The following is a 19,601-nucleotide window of genomic DNA, read 5'->3' on the forward strand; positions in this document are numbered from 1 at the left end:
AGACATGTTTATATGGTACCAGAGGCAAGAGAGGGAAGCCCTAGTGTATGAACACTTTTCTTGTGTTCTGCTTCTGCTTGTGTCTTATTTGCTAAATATCCCATTGGTCAAAATCAAATGGCAATACAGATCTAAGAGATAGAGAAATAGATTCTAGCTCTTCATGGGAGGAGAGGCAACATCATTGCACGGGAACATACGTACAGGAGCAGGAGGAAGTATTGCAGCCATTTTTGCAGTCTGCCATAGTCACATAGGGAAAAGTATAAAACACATCTGAAAAGCTTTGTTCACGAATAATAGTGACCCTGTATTTCTTTGAATTTTCTTCTGAATATGTACTTTCAGAGGATGATTAATTATACTAATTCTTAATCTTATATCTCATTATAATCATTATATTTGATATTTTTATGGCGTAGAGAAATCAAAAGAGACAATACCATATTGGTCTTATATTGCAACAGTAACTTCTTTTTTTATAAGACTTACCCCTCATCTTTTTTTTTCCTCAGACATAAAAATTGAAAGTGCTTATTATCACTGACTTAAAATACCATAAGTGAATTCACACATATTTAGTACTACTAAAATAACCCTAGCTGGAGGCGGTGGCTCACATCTGTCATCCCAGCACTTTGGGAGTCTGAGGCAGGACGATTGCTTGAGACCAGGAGTTTAAGACCAACCTGGGTAACACAGCAAGAACCCGTCTCTAAAAATGATTAAAAATAATTAACCAGGCATGGTGACGTGTGCCTGTAGTCCTAGCTATTTGGGAGGCTGAAGCGGGGAGGATCGCTTGAGCCCAGGAGTTTGAGGTTACAGTGAACTATGTGTCACACCACTGCACTCCAGCCTGGGTGACAGAGCAAGACCCTGTCTCTAAAAATAAATAAATAAAAAGAAATAACCCTGTACCTTTGAACCTGCCATTCTCAGATTCAGGTCTAGATTTTGTCTATAATATGCATGGCTAAATTTCTCTTAAGGAGGAGTCTTCAAGACAGACTGGCTTCTTTCCACCCTCACTCCTGTGTGTGTACACTTGCATGAACATGTATGCAACAGAGTCAGGGAGACTGACAGGCAGACAGGTTCAGAGAAATAGACACATATGTACTCACTAATTTGGGAGTAAGTTTGTATTTAACTGGAATTGATTGTCATAGAACCCTTCAAGACTTAGAAAAATCTTATATTTTTTTTGGTTGGGCATGGTGGCTCACGCCTATAATCCTAGCACTCTGGGAGGCTGAGGCAGGCAGATTGCTTGAACTCAGGAGTTCAAGACCAGCCTGAGCAAAAGGCGAGACCCCATCTCTACTAAAAATAGAAAAATTAGCAGGGCATCATAGAGCACACCTGTAGCCCCAGCTACTCGGGAGGCTAAAGCAAGAGTATCATTTGAGCCCAGGAGTTTGAGGTTGCAGTGAGCTATGATCATGTCACTGCACTCTACCTGGGGTGGCAGAGCAAGACTCTGTCTCCAAAAAAAAAGAAAATGTATTTTTTACTGACCTAACTTGACAAATTACTTCTTCTCTTTCTGTAAGTCTCATTTTGAACCAACCCCACCAGGAAATCTACAACCTAGTAAAGACAGACTAACCAAAGGGTAAGAATAGAGATAAATGAATAAATCCATTCTGGCTGACCAAGAAAGGTAATCCCCCCCATATCTTTTACTTTAATAAAAAAAATTTCAGTGACTACAGCAAGCAAATGTACTTTGATATCTTATTACCTAGTATACAGTGCAACCTTAATAAATGTTAATAATAATTTTAAGCCTCAGGAGCTTACAGACAAATTTTGCCTTTATAAAAGTAATTATAAAATACTTCACAAAGCATAAAGTATTGTATTCTAAATAGAATCTTTTGTAAGTAATGACTTTCCCTTATCATTTATTTATTTATTCAGCCAGCACTTACTGATTATGTATACTTTATGCTAAGCACTACGTGAAGTTCTGGTAGTAGTCACAACCTAATGAAGGAGAAAATGAATTTCTACTAGTTATAAAAGTAGGAGGGGTAAGCTCTTCAGTTCTTCAGTTTGGATTGGAGATCAATTTTCTGTTAACTCATCAAACGGAACCTCACCACTTGGGTATAGGGAGTGGTGACAAATATTTCTATTTTATTATGAGGAAAACTAGACAATCCTTCTACACTTTTTTGCTTGAAATGTAATGCTAAATGTGATCTGCCACCTGGAAGAATATAATTCCCTTTCCTCAATAAATAAGGTCTATTTCACTTCAGTGCTTTTAGCTGGTTTTCCCAGGCATAGTTAGGGATAACTAATATAGTAACATGTTTTTTAAGCCAAAAAACTCTAGCTCAGTCTTTATGACCTAATTGTTTTTTACCACTAAAATGTGAAATTAGTGTGAGTGAATACTGAGGGAGTTTAACAACATAGAAGAACATCCTCTAGGGCAGCTCCCAACCAGAAGAGCAGCAGGAAATGAAATGTAACATGTTTGATGAGAAAGGGCAATGAAGGGATCCTTGGGAAAAGAAAGAATGAGAAAAGTGTAGCAGAGCTAGACTGGTCCTAGTCATGGTACTGGCCAAATGCGGTTAACAAAAATAGGAAGTCATACGTTAATGGCCCCTTCACATGAGGAAGGTGTTTTCACATTCATTACTCTATTTGATTCTTACAGCAGACCTGATTTTAATTGAAACTCTGAGATTGATTTGCCTAAAAACAGCTTTATATGACAAAGCTAGGCCTTAAACCCAGTGTCCTCCACTGTAGTCTTTACTTATTACATTGGTAGCCACCTTAAAGTTTACAGAGTATTTGTATATGTGTTATCTCATTTGACTGTTACAGCAACCCATGGAAGTAGACAAAAAATATTATCCTCATTTTTTTAGGTGAAAAACATATATCATCTTGTTTGATTTCAGCAAATAGTTTCAGTTAAAGATGTATGCAAATGCGGCTTCATTTTTAAGTCAACTGTAGATTGTTTTTTTAAGCAAAAGATAAAAGGTTTTGTGTGCTTCCAGCTATTTTTGGCAATCTCTCACTTTCAGATTTATGTGATCAGTTTGGCTGAACCTCGCCTGCCCCTGCAGCTGGATGATGCCATTCGGCCTGAGGCGGAAGGAGAAGAGGTAAAAATTATACTTATGAAATATTATGCTTCCTCTGTGTATTTAGTTTGCAAAACATTGAAAACCTGATGCCCTACTTTTGTCCTAAGGATGCCTGTGAATTGATTTGAGCTCTATTTTTATTTAAATTTACAATTACATCAGCAGTTCTCAAACTTTGGTCTCAAGATCCCTTTTACATTCTTAAAAATAATTGTTTTTAAGGTTTTGTTTTTGTTGATACATCTATAAATATTTTTAGAATTAGAAGTTAAAGCAGAGAAATTTTTAAATATGAATTTATTAAATTTATAAACATTACATGTTTACATATACAATATTCTTATATAAATAATTAAAAATAACAATAGATAACATATTTTATGAAAAATTACCACTTTCCAAAACAAAAAACAATTTAGTGTCAAGAATGACATTGTATTATGTATCTACAAATCTTTGTAACGTCTGGCTTAGTAGACAACTATTAATAGATTCTCTTATCGACTCTGCATTCATTCTATTGTGATAGTATGTATATCATATAGCCTTTAGAAAACTCCTCAATACACCCATGAAGAATAAGGAAGAAAAAGTATTAAAAAATATTACTGTGAAAAAATAGGTTTGACTTCATGGACTCCCCAAAAGTCTCAGGGATCTTGACTGCTCCCAAGACCACATTTTGAGAACCACTACTCTGTGTCAGCTTTTATCTGTTCGTTCAACCTGGGGCTAGCAGGTTAAATCCAGGAATCAGTGAAGATAAAGATGGTTAATTCTTCTGACATCCCAGTAATAAGGCATAGCTTTTGGAGGTGGAGGAGGGAAAGAAAGCAATAACATCTGTTCATTCTTTCTCTTCTTTCCATCTCTTTCTTTCTCTCGCCCTGCTTCTTGTTTTTACCATTATTTTGGATCCTTGATTTGGGGGCATAATATTAACATACACCCATAATCACTTAAAGGTAAACATGGCTTCTAAAAGTGTTTTTTGCATTCTTCAAAAAATGTGTAAAATCTGTTTTTTCATCCTTTTTCTTAGGAAGGAAGAGCTACAGTTAACCAGGATACAAGATTAGACAACAGAGTCATTGATCTTAGGGTATGCTTCATTGCTTTATTAAATGATGTAATTATGCTGAAGTCAAGATGGGTGGGGATACCATACCTTTCTCAGGCTTATAAAGCTAATTGGCATTTGCCTATATGTAAGTATGATCATACAGTAAACAATTTACCTTTCTGACTGACTCTTCCCCTAAAAAGAACTACAAGCAACAGGAACAGTTGCTATTGTCAGGATATGGACTCACTTCATGTTAAAATGACAAACTTGAAGCCAATAAATGGGCTTGCTTCCAGGTGGTACCTATTTTAGACAAGTTAGTCATCCAGTAGAAACATAACTATTAACATCACTACAAAATTGTGAAAAAATTTATATGCACATTTTAGAACAACCAGGTAGAGATGAGTAATTAATTCCTCAATCCTTTGAATTTGATCTGAACACAGAAGTAATAATATAGAAGCAGTTTGCCCTGGTAGTTTATACAATAATCTCATGGGTCTTCTGTTTCCCTTTCTGGTTTGGTTGCAAGTGAAAGAGAATTCAGTGGTTTCATTATTATGACATTGTAGTAAAACCAATGTCATCTTTCTTTCTTAATATTTTGACCACATCTTCCTCCTTTTCTTAAATATTCTACCTAAAGCTCAAATTCTTTGTCACCTTAAGAGTTCTTTCCAACTCTTCTGCAATCGTGTGTCTGCCCTTATCATATACTCATTCGTTACTCCTGATGATTTGCTTTTTATCTGCCTTTACCTTTTCCATTTTAATTTGTATAGGAAAAGTGAGCAGTAATCAAAAGTCCTCTTGATACTACCTAGAAACCTCAAGTTTTTCATATATGTTGGCCACAGCAGTTAGACATCATTCTGTATTTGCCCATGCTGTTTGTTCACACAAGTTATGATTGGTTTGTGCCTCTAGAATTTGGCCTGAAGAGTTTTTGGTTTGGGGTTTGTTTGTTTGTTTGTTTTAATTTAAATTGATTGCCACCATTGAAGATGGGAGTTTTCACATTAAAATATGAATGGCTTTTCCTAAAATGTTGGAGGAGAATCTGACTCATGAGCTTGGATGTTATATGGGGCTACATGACCTGCACCACCCAGGAAGCATCATTCATTTGTTTCTTTCATATTATTTGTCTAGCCCAAGCAAGTGTTCACATTTTTTAAATCTTACTTTGACTTTACCTTTTGGTAAGCATTGTGTATACTAGTGACTTTAAATCTTTAAGTTCCTTAGTTTCTAAACTGCTATCTAATTTAACCCCAAACCAGCTCTTTTATTATAGACTCTGAGCAAAGTCAAGAGTTGGAGAAGTTGAAAAGGCAAAATTGCTATTCTCCTTCTGTAATATGAACATTCCGATATATAGCCTTATATTGGTTCTAGTGTAACTTAACTTTTCTCTCACATAATGCATTATTTTCTGTATGAACTTTCCAGGCAGGTGACCTAATTAAAAACTCCATTTCCCAGCCCCCAAAAATGTTAAAACAGTTTTCATTCCTGGAAAATGAATTAAAATGTCTTTGGCACCCTTTTTATACACAGCATTCACCTAGCTCATATTCTGGATTGCTGTAGCAAATTAGCTTCATTCTTAGAGAGCAGCAGGTTTTTAGGAGGGTTTCCTGGGAACCTGTTAGGAGAATTCCATTCCGTTTAGATCACAATTATTCTCTTTATGCCTCATCACTCTTAGATGTAGGAGAAAGTTGTCAAAGTAGTAGATCTCTAGTCTTCCTCTGGGAATCATTCTTTAAGTACTTTTCCCAAAAAAGTAAGATAAAAAAAAAATTTTTTTTAAAAAAGAAGTAATTTTCTCAAATATGAACGTATTTAGTTGGTTCAAAACTGCAGTCTATTTCTTTTTCTAAACCCCCTGTACTAAAGCTCTTTAATCTACAAAATAGTATATATTGATTACCTTCAAAGAACTCATCATCTTGGGGGGAGATAAGACTATTAGTGTGAGGTCATCTTAGTATAGGTCATTTCTCCCTTGAGTTGAGCTTTTTTTTTTTTGAGATAAGGTCTTACTCTGTTGTCCAGGCTGGAGTGCAGTAGAGTGATCACAGCTCACTGCAGCCTCCAACTCGCAGGCTCAAGTGATCCTCCTGCCTCAGCCTTCTGAGTAGATGGGACTACAGCAACATGTCACCACGCCCAGCTAATTTTTAAATTTTTTTTTGTAGAGACCATATCTCACTATGTTGCCCAGACTGGTCTTGTACCCGCAGCCTCAAGCAATCTTCCTGCCTCAGTCGCCTCCCAAAGTGCTGGGATTACAGGCATGAGCCACCATGTCCGGATAGACTGAGCCATTTTTGAAGGTGTATCGTGTTCTTTTTTGCCAGTTGGGTTGACATGGCCAAGGGGGTAAGGCAATATAGGATTCACAGGCAGCCTAACCCTTAAGAGACCCAATGGCTATCCTAAAGTTCCCTTCCTTTACCAGTAATACCACATTACCCTCCGTGCTACCTCTGAGACCACACTATCAAAATAGCCCATACTATGTACTTCCATAGCATATTCCTTTCTTTATGTTCAGGTATATTTTGGGGTGAGGAGGTTAAGAAACTAGCTATCTGAGCATATGTACTACATTGCTCAGTAATGAACCCCACTTTGACCCTGTGGGTTAATGAATGGACGATATCTGCTGTTATGGTTGTGTTTGCTTCTTATCAATTATGTATTTCATTTGCTTTGCAATTGGTCATCTTTGTCTTCATCCATGCCTTCCTCCACCATTCTTTTCTCTTAGACAGACTGTTAACCCCTTACATCAAGGCAGGTACATGAGATGATTCTCCCCCTACATCTGTGGCAAATGCCCCCAATCTATCACAACATACTACATACATACTATTCCTGACGAGCTTAGAGTAGCCTCACAGCACTCCATGCAGCCTCCACTAACTGATTAAAAATAAGCCTATTTGCCATCTCTCTTTGAAAGTGTCTAATAACAAAGCCATAAAATCCGGAAACAATTGAGTAAGTGCCTATCTTCCGATTGCCTAGCTCGTTACTTTTAATAAATTTTTTCCAAGCTAAAAATCAAAATCTACACTCCTGAAAGAATTTTTTTGCTCTTTCAGAAAGAGAGATTATCTTGGCAGTGTAGTTTTGATGCCAGTATATTAAAATTTATATGACATTTCAGTGGTTTTGCAGTGTTTTTCCAAGTATAGTACCCTTACCACTGGAAGTATGCAATGATTTCTAGGTGTTACACAGATGCACATTTTTTAAATTTTTTTTTAAATTTTTATTCTCATTCTACACATTTTTTATTTTAATAGCTATGTAATGTAACCAGCAAATAAGATCCATGTTTTCATGGATGAGCCAAGTTTTAAAACGTGATTTAAAGAAAAGTATTAAATAATAGTAAAAGTGGTACCCAGTATGACAGAAAGGATAACAGAAGGCAGAAGACAAGTTTAAGAAATGCTGGCTTGTGTCAGCAGTGGATAGAATATTGGGAACTTGGGTCTACCATGAAAATGACAGGTGTATGATCACCACAGCTACAGGAGTTCTATGAAAGTAGATCTGGATAGTCTGAAATAGTCAAAGGGAGGTGTTCTCAGGGATGTTATTACTGTTGCCTCAGCACCAACACTTCAATCAGAAAAATCTTTTAGGGATGCTCAACAATGCTGTGTTTATCACAGGGTCCATCCGAACCATATACGTACTTGATCTGCTAGCATTAGAGTATGTTGGAATGTCCTGGCACAGAGTTAACCTGAACGCTGCTGAAATCCCTTCATGACGGTAATATGGTAGAAACTGCAGACAATTCAGATTCTTTCTCACAAAGATTACTTTTGCTTGATTAGAAACTCCACATCAACCTGATTTTTTAAAATAATAGTTCCTTTTAGAATTAAGTCTGATATCATTTTAGAAATGTATTTGTACCCCCTTCTCTACTGTCTTTCTTGATCCTTTTCCAGCTTCACAATAGCATCTTTATAACCTGAGCTTATAAGCCATAAGTGACCCTCTAATAGAATATATTTCACTACAGTGAAATACAACTCTGTATGTGTGTCAGTAACTTGAAGTAAGTTTTTGAAAGCAGATTATGCAATTTGTTTTGATTGGATGAACTGAATGTTTCACTAAACCACATAATATAAAAAGCCACAAGTCTTTCTCTGTAGTTTAAATGTAGACATCTTAAAAATGAATAAGTAAACAAATTGTAAAGATCTTTTAAATTATCTTCATTGTTTTATGAGAAATTGATTTGTATCTTTGAGCATGAATTATAAGATGATGTTACTTAAATATGACCCAGTTTACGTGAATTTTTTCAACCCTGATCTGCTGAAATTCAGGGTTATTTAAATAGCATTCTTTACAGTGAAAGAAATGTGGAGTAGCCATTCCATCATTAACAGTATTTTCATAGGGTGCTACTATTTTACTAAACACTCATCTAGTCATATGGTAACTATTTTTTTAATGTAATAAGCAAGACCTAAAGGTAAGGTCTTGCTTATTTTGACCAGAGAAATGGACAAAAGTTAGTATAAAGCAGAGATAATTACCTCTAGAGCTTTCTGGTCACCATCAGAGGTGATTGAGCCTGAAAGTATTTAGGTCATTAAACATGAAATGTTCAATTTTGAATCAGAAGTTTAGTTTATTATATCTGGAACAAGAAGCAGTACAATTAATCAAAGTATGCACCTAAACTATCAACACAGTTTTGCCCTCTTAACAATAGCTTATTTATGCCAGCAGCAAAGAAGCCTGGAGAGTGAGTGGTAATGAAATCACAAAAGGCGTTTTCCACAGCTTGTTGAGAATTGAATATTTTTCCTTGCAAGAAGTGGTCCAAAGCCTGGAAGAAGTAGTAGTCAATTGGTGCAAGGTCTGGTGAATACAGTGGATGACAGAGAGTTTCGAAGTCCAGCCTCTGTAGTTGGAGCAGCATTGTTTGTTGAACAGGTGGTAGAGCATTGTCTTACAAGGGGATTGGCCTGTCTCTGTAGACCAGTCTCAGCTGCTTCATCGCAAGGATCCTCATCATTTCATCCTATTGGTTGCAGTAGATACCTGCTGTAATCAACTGACCAGGCTTCATGAAGCTGTAGTGGATAATACAAGCACCAGACCACCAAACAGACACCATTAGCTTTTTTAGGTGAATATTTGGTTTTGGAATGTGTTTTGGCACTTCATCTTTATCCAACCATTGTGCCAAATGCTTGTGATTGTCAGAAAGAATCCATTTTTCATCACAGGTAACAATACAGTGTAGAAATGGTTTGCCTTTATGTTGTGACAGCAAAAAAGGGCAAACTTTCAGACAGTTTCTCTTCTAACACTCGTTTAATTCATGCAGTACCCATCTATCTAGCTTCTTTACCTTGCTTATTTGTTTTAAATGGTCCAATATTGTTGGAATAGTAACGTCAGTGCTTGCTGCTAATTCACATGTTGTTGAGATGGATTTGCTTCCACTATAGCTTCAGCTCATCATCATCCACCTTGGTCTCAGGTCACCCACGTGGCTTGTTCTCAAGAGTAAAGTCACCAGAACAGAACTTCTCAAACTGTACTGTGCATTCATTAGCCACATCCTTCCCAAACACTTGTTATTTCAAGCTGTCTGCACTGCATTGGTTTCAGGACGGGACTCATATTCGAAAATAACACAGATTTTTGACTTATCCATGATTTCACAAAAATTGCTCTAAAAAAATTTGGAAGATAGTCACAAGCCAAAGCATGTGTTTGAAAGAATGGATGTCCTGTCACAATAAGAATAAAAGAAGTGTCAAAGTGAAATGTCAGAGACATCAACTGCTGAACTTAGTACTTAAAGAAATCAGACATTTCATACTTAATAACCGGGAGTTAATAAATAGGAGAACCAGAGAAATAGGAAGGAAAGGGAGAGAAAGTAGAAAGAGAAGGTGACTGTGGTGGACACTTAGAATACTGCTATTAATTGCTTTGTGTGCCATTCTGGCACTGATTTCCATTCTGATTCTGGGAAATCAGTATCGTGGGATGCCTGTCCGTTTTATTGTTTTTTTTCCTTAATTTCTTAATTGTAGCAAACACATGACTATCTACAATTAATGTATTGTAATGTAATGATTAAGATAAAAGTACATGGTGGCTTTCTTCATCTGTTATCAAATGTTAAAATATTACTTTCCTTAAGGAAACATTAGTGCTGCACAAACATTAATACATCTCACTTAATGGTTGCCTTTAAAAAAACAAAAAACACTAAGAATTCAGAAGAAAGGTGTTTCATAAGAAATATTTTTGGCCGGGCGTGGTGGCTCACGCCTGTAATCCTAGCTCTCTGGGAGGCCGAGGCGGGCGGATTGTTTGAGCTCAGGAGTTCGAAACCAGCCTGAACAAGAGCAAGACCCCGTCTCTACTAAAAAAATAGAAAAAAATTAATCGGACAACTAAAAATATATAGAAAAAACTAGCCGGGCATGGTGGCGCATGCCTGTAGTCCCAGCTACTCGGGAGGCTGAGGCAGGAAGATCGCTTGAGCCCAGGAGTTTGAGGTTGCTGTGAGCTAAGATGACGCCACGGCACTCTAGCCTGGGCAACACAGTGAGACTCTGTCTCAAAAAAACACAAGAAATATTTTTATTTTATGGAATTCCTACAGATTAAGACATCTGTTCACTAAGCATTTCTTATGAAAATACCTTTATGTGATCATATATAGTCATTACATTTCAGCATGCCTTTCTGCCTTGTATTATATGATGTTGATTTGTGTGCTTTTGTCTTCTCCCCACCTATTAGGATTTTAAAATGTTGAGAGCAAGAATAATTTTATTCACTTTTAGGTTTCCACGGTTCCTAGCACACACAGTGAATGCTCAGTAAATGTGAGTGCTTAGTAATTAAATGTGTTGATTTAATTAGATTTTATTATTGTTTTATAGACATCAACTAGTCAGGCAGTCTTCCGTCTCCAGTCTGGCATCTGCCATCTCTTCCGAGAAATTTTAATTAACAAAGGTTTTGTGGAAATCCAAACTCCTAAAATTATTTCAGGTATGCTTCAAAATATTTTCCTTAATTTTTAAAAATAAATTTATTTTGCCCAAAGTTGCTTAAGTTAATTTTTTTAAATTTGAGAATGCCATGTGTCCCTTAAGGTTTATCGCCATTAGACTGCTTATTTTGAAGACTGTGCTGTATAAAAACATTCACGTATCACTAACATCAATAATAATACATCGCCTTATTCCAGGAATCATTCTGTGATAATGATTATAAAATGAGGCAATAACACACGAAGCAAGATTCTTGCTACGTAAATTAAATCAGGAAGCACTTTCATTATATAAGTTTCTTTTGAAATTGGTATTACAGTTTTCTTTTGTACAAACTGCATTGTAAAATCACTAAATACTACTGATGGGAAAAATCTCATTAATCCTCCATCTTTTTGTTTTGTTTTGTTTTTTTGTTTTTCTTTTTGTGACAGGGTCTCATTTTGTTTCTTGGGCATGAGGGTAGTATGGTGATCATAGCTTGCTGCAACCTCAAACTCCTGGGCTCAGGTGATCCTCCTGCCTCGGCCTCCCGAGTAGCTGGGACTATAGGCATGTGCTGCCATGCCCAGCTAATTTTTCTATTTTTTGTAGAGACGGGGTCTCACTATGTTGCTCAGGCTAGTCTCAAACTCCTGACCTCAACGAATCCTCCGCCTTGGCCTCCCAGAGTGCTGGGATTACAGTCATGAACCACGGTGCCCGGCCAAATCCTCATTCTTATATGAGAATCTTGTCTTTATCATTTTGCTCTTTCAGAGTTGTTTAAGTAATGCTAAAAAGTGTATTACATTAGTTACAAAAAAAAATTTAACATTGCATTTAGTTATAAAAAAAATTTAACATTGCAATTCTTAATAATTAAAAAAATAGTAAAAATATTTTTTTCTTTTTTTTTAATTTTTACAACTCCAGAGTAGCTTTACTAGATTTGAAATTGATGCAGAAAGACAGCATGTATATCCAAAGAAGTGAAATAAAGATATATCCAAAGAAGTAAATCTGGCTTAAATATAAACTATTTAGAATCACATATAAGAGAACATGCATAGACTACAATTAAGCTTCAGTTTTTGATTTTCCAGTTTTTCTTTCTTTAGAGTGAACTGCTGTTTTTAACTAAAAGTTTGCATTGATAAGCTTACAATTGATTATAATTTATAAATGGTTACATTTCAGCTGCCAGTGAAGGAGGAGCGAATGTATTTACTGTGTCATATTTTAAAAATAATGCATACCTGGCTCAGTCCCCACAACTGTATAAGCAGATGTGCATTTGTGCTGATTTTGAGAAGGTTTTCTGTATTGGGCCAGGTAAGATTTTGACGGTTATGTTTTTTTCCAATTTCATTAATTGTACAGCAATTATGGCTTTAGAAACACATTTTACATTTATAATGTACAGGCATTTTGAAAGCTCAAATTCTTTTATCTTCTGAGTACTCAAACACTAAACTTTGAAGTAGAAATAATGTGTTTGGATAAACATTTTCTGAAAAAAATAGTATGCTCAATAGTACTTTAAACAGTTAAGCGTCATTCATATGAATAGAATCATGAGCATTATATATTCCTTATGGAAGAATGCTGAAGAAAATTATCTTGGGCATATCTCATTATAAAAATGTGTGCTTAGAAAATATGCACCATTTGAAATATACCTAAGTGTATTATTTCTATACCAAGTGCAATTAGAACAGAATTAGCTCCCATTTGGACTATCCTTTCAACTCTCCATCAACACTAAAGAACAGTCAGTTGCAGTCTTCGAAATAATATATTTTGTCATCCTTTATAACTCCTTACTATTGTAAGTTTACAATATACCTCTGTCTGCTTTGCTACCAATTTTATTCCAGAGCTGTTCTGTTTCACTATTATTGTTTGTACTGTCCTTACCATTGGTGATATGCTTAAGTCCATTAGAAATTACTAATAAATGTCTTACACTTAATGAATTATGTTAATGTGGTTTTAAAGATATATTGGCTAAAAGTCAAGCACAAGCACATAATCATGTGGCAGATTCTTTTATGAAGCTAATTATAAGCAAAAAGTCAGCTTTACTTCATTCCTTAAAACTTAACCAAGTTATTTTATATATGTTTCTTGATAACTTAATAAAATTAAATACTTGCTAAATAGAGAAACTGGCAAGATCATTGCATCTTAATTTTCTGAATTTATTAAACAGTTATTTGTTGAACACCTGCTACATATATAGCCTTGTGCTAGGTACCATATACATAAAAGAAGAATCAGACAGCACTTCTCAAATGTTAATGTGCACACAAATCACCGCGGATCTGTTAAAATGCAGATTCTGATCAATAGATCTGGGGCAAGGCCTGAGATTCTGCAGTTTTCACAAGCTCCCAGATAACTGTAAGTGTAAAAAGAGGGGTAAAATGGAGTTGATCAGAGTCATCATAAAAGAAAATTCAAACTGAAATGTGCTTTAACGACAGAGTAGGATATATAGACAACAGCAGTGGCATTCTAGGCAGAGAAAGCAGTGTAAGTAAAGAGCATGGACTACAGGAGAAAACAAAAATGAGTTAGTATTAAGAGGAAATGGGAAATACAGGTTAGAATTATGAAAGTATAAAGGTTTTAGACTTTTTGTCATTTTATGTCTTACTATAGTAGTCATTTGGGAACCATTGTAAGTTACTGAGCAAGAATGTGTTATAGGAATATTAATCTGGCAATGATGTGAAAGATGAGCTGAGCTAGAGTCAAGAAAGACTGGAAAGGAGGAAAACGCATTGAGGATATTAAGAGCGGGACTGAGGTAATGGCAAGAATATGTATAACGTTGCTTCATTTGTACAGAGCTTCGTTTAGCCAGAGTCGGGTTTTAATAAAACTGAGAACTCTATATTAGTCATAATTGAATCTATTTTTAATTATTGAGAAGGCATCTCAGAATCTTGCATTCCCTCAGGGTTCTCATGAGCCTCATTTATTAATTTTTATTTGCTACAGCTTTTACTACATGACTTGTAGGAGTTTGCAATGAACTTACTTTCCAAGAGAATCCTGAAACAGATGGCTTATCAGCGGTCCTTCTAGCCCTGTAATGATACAAAAATACTACTACTGGAGTCCTACTAAATGGAATTTTGTATTTAAATCCCAATTTATCCAAAATTTAAATACTATTTGCAGTTTGTTTCTTTTATTAACTTCATAGTATTCAGAGCTGAAGACTCTAATACCCACAGACATCTAACTGAATTTGTTGGTTTGGATATTGAAATGGCTTTTAATTACCATTACCATGAAGTCGTAGAAGAAATTGCTGACACTTTGGTACAGATATTCAAAGGACTTCAAGAAAGGTAAAAAATATTTTGTATTCCTAGATGGACTTAATTTCAAATCAGTTTGGATTCTTTTAAAAAAAATTCTTTCATTGAAACGTGAGCTAAGTTTCTATTGGGCATGTATATATATAAATATATATAGATGCGGATTTCATTAGTTAGAAAAATCTACACTCAAAATAGCACATCTGGATCCAAGTCAGGGGACTTCAACTAGTTAGCCTCTTTTTGGTGGTAAGTTACCAGATTGTGAACAGCTCAATTACGTTTTTTTTTTCCCTTCTTACTGACATTCTGAATGTCTGAAGAAGTGGGGCATGCGTTACTTTTATAGCAGTTTATTTTGGGGGCGGTAGTATGAGGTAGTGGTTATGAACTTGGATTCAGCTACATCCAGATATCCTGAGTTCAAATTCCAGCTCCACTACTTATCTTTGTGGACACGTTATTTAACTCTGTGCCTCAGTTTCCTCAACTGTTAAGTGGAAATAGTATTATTACTTACCTCAAAGGTAAAATGTCCCTTCAGTCTACTCATTTCTAATCTTTACTGAATCTGTAATTGAAATTCCTGTAAGAAGATTAGTAAGACAGCTTCTTCACTTAAGTCAGCTGTTCTCAGCTAAATTAATGGGTTGAGGTGAGGGATTTTACTAAACACCCATCTAGTCATAGGATAACTATTTTTTTAATGTAATAAGCAAGACCTAAAGATAAGGTCTTGCTGATTTTGACCAAAGAAATGGACAAAAGTTAGTCTAAAGCCAAGATAATTACCTCTAGAGGTTTCTGGTCACCATCAGAACTGATTGAGGCTGAATCTGTATCAAAGAAGATTAATTTATAAATCTGTTTGTATTTATATTAACTACTCAGTAAAGATTAGAAACTAGTAAACTGAAGGGACTTTATCTATTTGAGTCTGGTGAATTAACATTTATGGAAAAGGTAGACTTATTCTAGATGTTCAAAAATTGAATTATCCACTTTAGGTACACCCTCTAAACTGGAAAATAGTTTTTCCCTTAAAGGTCATTGGAAGTTGTGTGCTTGCGAGGATGTTTAACATGGAGAAAATAGGAAAAGAAAATGGAAAGCCAGTTAAGTAAATCAAGAGATTTCCTTTCTCTGTACTTATGACTGTATTTGGTAGGGTATAATAGACTTATCTAGCATTTTAATAACTGAAGAAGGACCATATTTAAAATTTTTATTTTAAGACTACTGGTTTAACTATTCATTGTTGGTATGTTTCATTGATATTTTAAATGAGTTCAAAAATACAACTTTTATTTATTCCATTGCAACGCTAATAACTAAATTTAAGAATGTAGAAATTAATCACTTAACCTTCTTAAAATATTGTAGCATAAGCACCGGTATTTTCCAGGCATTCTCTGCATTGCTTTGTGCCTTTGATGACTAGTTAATTGCACATTGCCTTTTTTCTTTTACCCTTTGTCCTCTGAAACATTTGATACAGTTTATTTTAAGCACCTTTCATTCAAATAGTCCATGGAACAACTACTAATGTTTCTTTATAAAACGAAATATACTTTGGGACTATGATGAAGGAACACAGCTTTTCTCATTTTTTTTCAAATTATAATTCAAGAAAGTTTTTGAAACCCACTTATTTTATATATCGATAGCATCTCTATTTAATATTAGAGTTTGAAAATTTCTACTTTGATTTTTATAACAACAGACCAGCATGAATTCAGGCCCTTAGAATTAATCGAATCTCTCCTTACAAATTAGTCAGACACCATTACTACTGAACTTTTTCTGTAGACTTAAGGTAGCAATTTGAAAAAAAAAGCTTGCTTTCTATATTATATAATGTAAATCAGATAGGAATTTTAAGTTTCTGTGATTTGTGTCGCTTGTATATTGAGTTACTTGGCTTATGTCATGTTCCTCTCATGTTTATCACTACTAGTATTTATCTCTCAGGGGGCGAGTGTTCAGAGGTCGCTTGTTGAGTAACAGTGCATTGCTTCAGTGATGGATGCACTGAAGGCCCTGATTCACCACAATGCAGTATATCAATGTAGCAAAATTATGCTTGTACTCCATAAATATATACAAATAAAAAATGGGGAAAATATTTATTTCTCATAGAAGAATAATATACAAGTGAATTTTAAAATGTTGATAGTCAGATTTTTGTACTATCATTGATAGACATGAATGGGAGTTGATATCCAAAGCAAGGCTATTTAAAAATCATTTATTGAGGAAAAACTAATTATTGGGGTCTTCTTAACCCTTCTTATACCAAGATTTGAATAAATCAATGGCTAAGCTTTATCATTCCCGTGCAAGTCTTTAAGACCAATCAAGAAGTGATATACTTGGGAGGCTGAGGAAGAAGTATCGCTTGAGCCCAGGAGTTTGAGGTTGTAGTGAGCAATGATGACGCCACTGCACTCTACCCGAGGTGACAGAATGAGACCCTGTCTCCAAAGAAAAAAAGAAGTGATAGTGTTTTAATTTCTAGAATATAATTTCTAGATAGAGAATTCTATATATAGAATATAAACATCTTTCTACATACAGAATATAAATATACATTTTAAAAGTCTATTAATTATGGAAAATTTCAAAAACATACAAAAGTACGGACACTACCCAAATGAGCCACCATGTAACTCATCACCCAGTTTCAACCATTGCCAACCCATGGCCATTTCTTTTTCTTTTTTTTTTTTTTTTTTGAGACAGAGTCTTTCTCTGTCACCCCAGCTAGAGTGCAGTGGCATAATCATAGCTCACTGCAACCTCAGATTCCCAGGCTCAAGCGATCCATCTTCCTCAGCGTCCTGAGTAGCTGGGACTATAGGCGGGCACCACTACACCCAGCTAATTTTTTCTATTTTTGGTAGAGATGGGTTCTCACTCTTGCTTAGGCTGATCTTGAACTCCTGACATCAAGTGATCCTTCCTCTTCGGCCTCCCAGAGTGCTAGGATTACAGACTTGAGCCACTGTGCCCAGCATGTCCAATTTTGTTTTATCCATTTTCTCCACTCCCTGTTATTTTGAAGCAAATCTCAGCTATCATTTCATCCGTAGTTTAACAAAAATATACTTTTTCAATAAAATATCATTCTACGTATTCAGTTCAGTGCAGTAAACATTGTCTTATGCCTACTATTTATAGAGTAGGGCTTATGCTATAAATTTAGACATGAGACTATCAACAAAGAAGCAATCAAGGGGTGAGCAGCAGGCCAAGGAGTGAAGCTTCATCTGTATTTACAGCTGCTCCCCATTTCTTGCATCACTTCCTGAGCTCCGCCTCTCCTCCCCCAACCCCTTCCCCATCAATGGAAAAATTGTCTTCCATGAAACCCATCCCTGGTGCCAAAAACATTGGGGACCACTGCCTTATACCATAGGGATTATCAAAGTGGGAAAGAAATTGACACTCCCCTAAACAGACTTACAGTATGATGGGAATAGGGGAAGATAAGACAAATATTAATTTGATCCTCCTCAGTGATAATGAATATTTTTCAAGGATTAAAAAGTCAGTGTTTTTTTTTTTTACTGTTTTTTGAGACAGGGTCTCGCTTTGTTACCTAGACTAGAGTACAGTGGCATAATCATAGCTCACTGCAACCTCAAACTCCTGAACTCAGGGGATCCTCCTACCTCAGCCTCCCAAGTAGCTGGGACTAAAGGCACGTGCCACCATGCCTGGCTAATATTTTTTATTTTTTGTAGAGATGGGGTCTTGGTATGTTACCCGGATGGTCTCAAACTCCTGGCCTACAGCAATCCTACCCTGGCCTCCCAAAGTGCTAGGATTACAGGCATGAGCCATCTCCCCCCAACTAAATTTTTTTAATGCTTCATAAAATGGGTATTTTATATTTCAAATAGTGTTAGCTGATATGAGTTATAAAGAAAGTTTTTAATACTTTAATGACACTGTGATTACAAAAACTTGAGATTAAAAAATGGTGTTAAATACTTCAAGTATTTAGATTTCATTCTTTAACTTAATAATTTGATAACACTTTTTCTGGTACATATACTGATTAAAAGAATTATTTTATATATAGCCACAGTGACCTCTTGTGGGGGAAATATTTGTCTTACACATTTTATTAACTCTAAATCATGTGCAAATAGGTTTCAGACTGAAATTCAAACGGTGAATAAACAGTTTCCATGTGAAGCATTCAAATTTTTGGAGCCCACTTTAAGACTAGAGTATTGTGAAGCATTGGCTATGCTCAGGGAAGCTGGAGTCGAAATGGGAGATGAAGAGGATCTGAGGTTTGTCTTTATGATTTTTAAAACTTTAGTAATTAGATTTAAGGTATGAGAGAATAAAAAAATACTAATATTTTCTTTACCTAGCTCATAAATTTTAACTTTAGTATATAATAATATGCTGTTCTATATAATGTGTGATCTGAAATAAAAATATTGTTTAATGTATTATTATATATTAAATATATATATTGCCTAAGGTTCAATAATTTTAAGTACACCAGTTTTTATTTTTCCACCTCATATTTGTAACCCTTTAAAGAGTATAGGGAGTTTTCTCTGTGATTTTTTTCATCTAATATATCTTTCCAAATCATTGGGGTCAGAGAGGATATACAGCAGTCTAAAGCCATCCCCATGCAGAATTAGGGCATAAAACTGTCAACATCTCCAAAAGTCATAAAACTTACTGTTTTATTTGATATATAGTATTATATCATCTGAATTCAGATCATATAACTTATAATTTTGAAACAAGTGATGTAGTTTAATAAAGATTGAAAATTACTATCTATATTTTATTCAAGGATTCCTAGTTAAAATATTTAAACTATCACAATAATACATATGTATATAAAAGGGAGAGGGGATAGTTATTATCTTTTTTTAGGGTTTTTTAAAAATATGGTTTTAAGCATCTCTTACATTGCTAGATGACATTAATATTAAGGCAAACCATAAATTTTATAAAGTTGGGCAATATTTTCATATTTTGGAAATTATTC

The 19,601-nt window shown here is 35.2% G+C and overlaps 1 protein-coding gene across 1 annotated transcript in view; it reads left to right on the forward strand.

Annotated features, from left to right (window-relative positions):
* Positions 1-19,601, forward strand: part of DARS (aspartyl-tRNA synthetase) — a 70,038-nt gene that overhangs the window by 42,289 nt on the left and 8,148 nt on the right. The window contains exons 6-11 of the mRNA XM_012650519.1: positions 3,057-3,137; positions 4,162-4,221; positions 11,148-11,259; positions 12,441-12,575; positions 14,458-14,605; positions 18,733-18,879. Coding sequence (XP_012505973.1) covers positions 3,057-3,137; positions 4,162-4,221; positions 11,148-11,259; positions 12,441-12,575; positions 14,458-14,605; positions 18,733-18,879 — 683 coding nt within the window. The remainder of the gene's footprint in view (positions 1-3,056; positions 3,138-4,161; positions 4,222-11,147; positions 11,260-12,440; positions 12,576-14,457; positions 14,606-18,732; positions 18,880-19,601) is intronic.

The sequence above is a fragment of the Propithecus coquereli genome, unplaced genomic scaffold, assembly GCF_000956105.1.
Source record: "Propithecus coquereli isolate 6110/MARCELLA unplaced genomic scaffold, Pcoq_1.0 Scaffold33, whole genome shotgun sequence".
NCBI lineage: Eukaryota > Metazoa > Chordata > Mammalia > Primates > Indriidae > Propithecus > Propithecus coquereli.